The following is a 5,239-nucleotide window of genomic DNA, read 5'->3' on the forward strand; positions in this document are numbered from 1 at the left end:
TCATTATACTTCACATCTGCCTAATTTTAACCAATATTCCCATACAATTTTTTACGTACGCAAACTATCTATTGTGGCAGACTTGTCGCGCTTGTTTTGATGTTGACAGTTACCACATTTGGATCTTTATTGTTACTTACTCAAGCAGTCCCTACGGAATCTGATTATAAGAGTATCAGTGAAATTTGGGAAACTATGTGGAAGTGGATACATGCTTTGATACATTGCAGTCTTCAATTATTAGGAGCTTTCCAATACTCTATTTTATCTAGTCATTTACCAAATACACACTTACGTTAAGATTAGTTACAAAGAAAGTTGAAAACCTTATAGATTCCGCATCTGTTGTTCATTGTGTAAATGACAGTACTTGAGGTAGCTGGTGATTTCCTTAATATGGTGAGTCATGTAGACAAACTAAATTAACCCTTTGTATACTGATCAATTTGCCTTCAGTTTGGTAACATGTTTAAGGGTAGTAGTTTTTTTTTTTTTTTTGTTGATATGTTTCTGATAATATTATAAATTTGCCTCATTGTCTTCATAATATTTCAGTATTCAAATTCCTGTGAAGTAAAAGTGGTGTGATGTTTTTGTAATTTTGAAAATTGAAAATTTATCAAACTGAAACTAAAAATGATGAACCATTCTTTCTTTACGGCTTGGATTAATTTGAATTTTCTCTTCTACCATTTGTGTGTTCTGAAAAATAATAATTAATTTTTTAACTTTTTCTCTTTTTAAAAGACATGTGTCACTTTTATATAAGCAGGAAGATTTATAAACTGAAATAGTAAGAGGATTTAACGATACACTCTTTTTTTTTTGTCTAAGCTGATGATAGTTCCATGCAACTTGGCTAGCAGAACATGCCATACATACTGTAACATATTGGTTTTGTTGAATCCATACTGTAGCATATGGATCATATAACTAGTCATGTGTATATTTCGCTGTTTGTAGTACTAGTTATTTATTAATATCAGCCTTGTAGCTAGACTTGCCCGAAAATTGATAACACCAAAAGCAGTGCCTTTACTGCTTGTACCTTATTATCAGTAGTACTATATTTGTCATAAGTATCATACACTGTAGCCAAAAACTTTTTGGAACATTAACCACTAAAGCAAAAAGATGCACTATAGGTTTTCAGAACTGAACCAACAACAGACACTATAATTTGTATCTATCATAATAACAATATACATAAACTGTTATTTTTATGGGCATAAACACAATCAGATTTTATTATTCTTATGATTCTAAGCGATTTGGAAACAACCTGACCAATAGAGAATCAAAAGGGATTTCACTTTGTCCCTCTCCAATTTCAAGCCTTCTTAGATGGAACAGTTCCATCTGTTCCTGCGAGCATAGCATACTTGTCCTTCCTTGTTAAATTGGTGCACTCAAATCCCAAAGTCCCTGCAAGGACCCTTTGAATATAATTTGCAACTTCAATAGCAGATTTCCCTCCTTTGCATGTGAGTTTTGTTGGTAACTGGTTCAAGAAACTGATCTCATATGTTGGCATAGGATTCATGAACACAAAATAAGGGTCCAACAACTTGTGCCCGCGAACCGAGGTGCCATAAAACACACTTTGCTTTGTGTTGATTGCAACTGGGACAATCCTATCTGTTAGCTCAGCAAAAAGTGCACTGAACCTCAAAAGGAATTGTTCCCTGCAAGTGGTGCCTTCAGGGCAAATAACCAAGTCTCCTTCTTCAAGTAATTTCTTGATGTTGGCTGCATCTTTCTCTCTTTCCCTTGACAGTGCCACAGCTTTAATTGGTGAAATTATTTCAGTGAATTTGCTTATACTATATGTGACACAGCTAATTTTTCTTCCAAGTGCAACTGCTGTAACCACTGGATCTAAAACTGTGCGGTGGTTACAAACAAATAGCACTCCACTTTGGCCTTTCTTTGGTGGTGGTGGAGGGGTACCCTTCCTAATGACTCTGATTCCCAGAAGCTTATAGCTGTACCAAGCAATTCTTTCTGGCAAAGGGATGTTGAGATAGACCCTTAGGATTGAGAGTATGATACCAATTGGCATCCATAGGAAAGTCAAAAGGGCCACTAGAGGAGTTGGCCTCTGAACCAAACGGCCCTCATGAAAAATAATTGGGCTTAGAAGCTTGTTTCTTTGTAATGGCTCACACTTGATTCTTGGCACCATGTACCCTTCCTGCAGGGGAAAATATAGTTAATGATGACTAGATTGGGCAAATGAAAAATGTGCATTAGTGACTTTTTCATTGAAATTTCACTTAGATTTGGATTCTGGATCATCTTTTATTCTTGTATTAATGGATATGGTTTTGTTTTCAAGGGAAAAATAGAAAGAACATATAACAATTAGTGGATCTTACAGCTAATCCCAGTGGCATTTCTTGGTTTTTCTTTCTTCCTTGACATAGTTAAAAAAGTTGTTTCTGATGGCTCAGTATGCCTGTCACACACCCTCTTAGGGAATGGTTTATGGAGAGCTTTTGTCATAAGCTATCAGCTTATTTCAATAATACTTTTTCATCTTATGTCAATAAATTTTATTATCTAATTTATAGTATGAACTCCTTGTGCCATAAGAATTTATTGAATAACTACTTACGTTGTTTCTAAAAGCACCCATACAATTTACATATATGAAATTTCTATTCTAAAATTTAGCACTTATCCCCGGGAAACTCTTCATGGAAGATGATGGGTATGAAGTTCTATTGTTGGTTCACTTACCGTTGAAAATTATCAATAAGAGGATCAAGGAAGATAAAATTGTAATGTTTTAGCTTTTAGGAAAATTACTCAACAAAAAGTCACGAATCCGTGATATAACCAAAAACCAGCAAAGGGCAAATAAAGTTTTACAGAGTCAGTCAGTTGGGGATGTCATAAGGATTGTGCTTTGTTATTGATGATGGAAAAATATGCCGAGAGATATAAATTACACTTTTCATAAATTTTACATGAGGTACAAAGTGTACGGCCTTAATTGAGTATTTAAAATTGGTTGCACATGAGGGACTCATGGACAGTGTCAGAAGTTCCCAATAAAAAATGAATTTGGTTCATACTTGGATGGTAACGAATTAGAGATCTTTTAATTATTAGTGGTGTATGAAACAAAATAGTTATGGATCATGACTTGTGCAAGAGAACATAAAAGCAGGGACATAAGCAACGCGAAACAGAAGCTATGCAATAAGACGTATCCACAAATGGACCATAGAAAATTGGAAGGACCACTTAAAAAGTTGAGACTAATAAATTGGAAAAAGACGGGATAGAACAAACAAAGGGAGAAGTTTTGCTATGCCACGAAAGAAATATACACAAAAACAGATATAGGTTTAGGAAGAGCGGCACTTTATGCATAGAAGGAAACCAATATGTCAAGATCATTTAAGGCTTTCACCAAACATGAAGTGATTCGGGGACAATCTAACTAATCATAATGTTTTGAGCCAAGACACAGCTCATAAAGCTCAGTTTCTGACTCCCTCGCTTCTAAACAGAAAGTTGAAAATGAATAAATGAAAACACCGTCTAATAAAATTACAAATATATATGGGCTGTCAAGAAATAAAAAACAAATATTTATAATAACATATTTATTACATTGAAAAAATAAAAACTATTGGTTAAAAGAATGATAAATAGCATATTTTTCAAAAATACTATCTTTAACTTCTAAAAGACATTGATTAACATTTTTCTTAAAGTGATTAAAAGTATTTAATACAATATACTAAATGAAAAATATTAATTTCAGTCCTTAAAACTAAATTTAAGGAATCAATAACAGTTAAATTTTATTAAAAAAAATATATTTATTATACCTTTATAATTTTAATACAATAAATATGTTCTTAAATAAAAATTTACTCGTTTTAAATACTTAAATTCAATTCTAAAATTGAAGTTAACAAACTTATATGAAATATTTATTGTATCTTAAGGACATTTATTAGCAAAACCATTTGAGTATTACTAATAAGTAGTCTTAGTATATTAATGATAAAATAAATAAATATTTTTTATTAAAAATCACGTACACTGAAAATCATGACAACAAAATATTACATTTTTTAATAAAAAAAATTTCACTAGCTAGTGTAGCGTTTGACGTTCACTTCTACACACACACACAGAGAGAGAGAGAGAGGTAAGTGTGCGTATAATATACAAACCTTGCAAATTGACATGAAGTCATGGTCAGTAACACTATCTCCAAGTCCCAAATCTGGTGAGTCATGCCCAAATTCCTTCACAACTGCTACTCTTTTGTGCTCACCAACCAGAACACCAGGTTCCTTAACGAACCCCGTTACCCTCCCAGACTTTGTTATCTCTAGCTCCGTTCCAAGCACCTTATCAGCTCCCAAAAACGTCTTAACAAACGGCTCCACCATCACCCGCGGACTCGCCGTCACAATGTACCGTTTCCCAAAGGCATTGAACACTCGCCACGTGTCAGGGTGCACGTCCTCCGCATAGAACCTCGGCAACACCGAACGCGCCACGAGCTCAACGTCTTTAATTCTTAACCCCGCGAACGTTATGAAAATTAAGGTTTTGATGGCCACGGTTTCGGAGAAAAATAGGTAGGTGGAATACACGAAGGGGACAGAGGTAAGAAGGAGTAGTGCTCTGAGGACGCTACCAGCTTCGAGAGCTACGAGGATGTAGTAAGGAAAGGCACTTCGAGAGACGAAGAGGGTGCCATCTAAGTCTGAAGCTACGGTTTGGTTTGACCGGTCTTTGGTGCTACATTTGGTGATTGGTTCGAAACGAGGGAAGGCTCCCATGACCATAAACAACGAGGGTAGGCTTAGATGAATTAGCTAGAGATGTTAGATAGCTAGGTAGTGTTATGGAGAGAGAGAGAAGGCCAAGAGGGGTTTTAATAGGGGTGAGGGACATTGTGGTTGTGTTGGTGAACCATTTTCGGAAACAAATGTCCTTAACATAATTTCTTGGTAACAGTGCAATGATTAAACAATTAATAAATATTAGAGAAGTATTTTGTTGTATTTTTAATTTCTTTTTATTTTTTAATGTTTGATAAGACTTGATCATTAGTATATGTTATGTAATGAATAATACTATTTGTTCTTATTTATTTGTCTAAAGAGAAAAATACAAATTAAGAAATCTAACAATTTGGTTATAAATATTTAGTATTTATTTTAATATATTCTTTATTAATGGATGTCTTTTGACTTTTGAGTTA

At 34.2% G+C, this 5,239-nt stretch overlaps 1 protein-coding gene across 1 annotated transcript; it reads right to left on the reverse strand.

The window, feature by feature from the left end:
• Window positions 1–1,011: 1,011 nt before the first annotated feature.
• On the reverse strand, window positions 1,012–4,955 carry LOC113849622 (glycerol-3-phosphate 2-O-acyltransferase 6-like). The gene is made up of 2 exons (XM_027479651.1): window positions 4,197–4,955; window positions 1,012–2,194 (listed from the first exon to the last, which is right to left on the reverse strand). The coding sequence occupies exons 1-2, from the start codon at window positions 4,818–4,820 to the stop codon at window positions 1,331–1,333; spliced, it is 1,488 nt and encodes a 495-aa protein (XP_027335452.1). The 5' UTR covers window positions 4,821–4,955; the 3' UTR covers window positions 1,012–1,330.
• Window positions 4,956–5,239: the final 284 nt, after the last annotated feature.

This window comes from Abrus precatorius, unplaced genomic scaffold (assembly GCF_003935025.1).
Source record: "Abrus precatorius isolate BTA unplaced genomic scaffold, Abrus_2018 Scaffold9, whole genome shotgun sequence".
NCBI classification, from domain to species: domain Eukaryota; kingdom Viridiplantae; phylum Streptophyta; class Magnoliopsida; order Fabales; family Fabaceae; genus Abrus; species Abrus precatorius.

Excerpts from the sequence above, each read along its gene's own strand:
- LOC113849622 (XM_027479651.1), bottom strand. The coding sequence starts at position 4,820 with ATGGTCATGGGAGCCTTCCCTCGTTTCGAACCAATCACCAAATGTAGC. Across the intron at positions 2,195-4,196 it reads ACTTCATGTCAATTTGCAAG|GAAGGGTACATGGTGCCAAG; the intron begins GTTTGTATATTA and ends TTTCCCCTGCAG.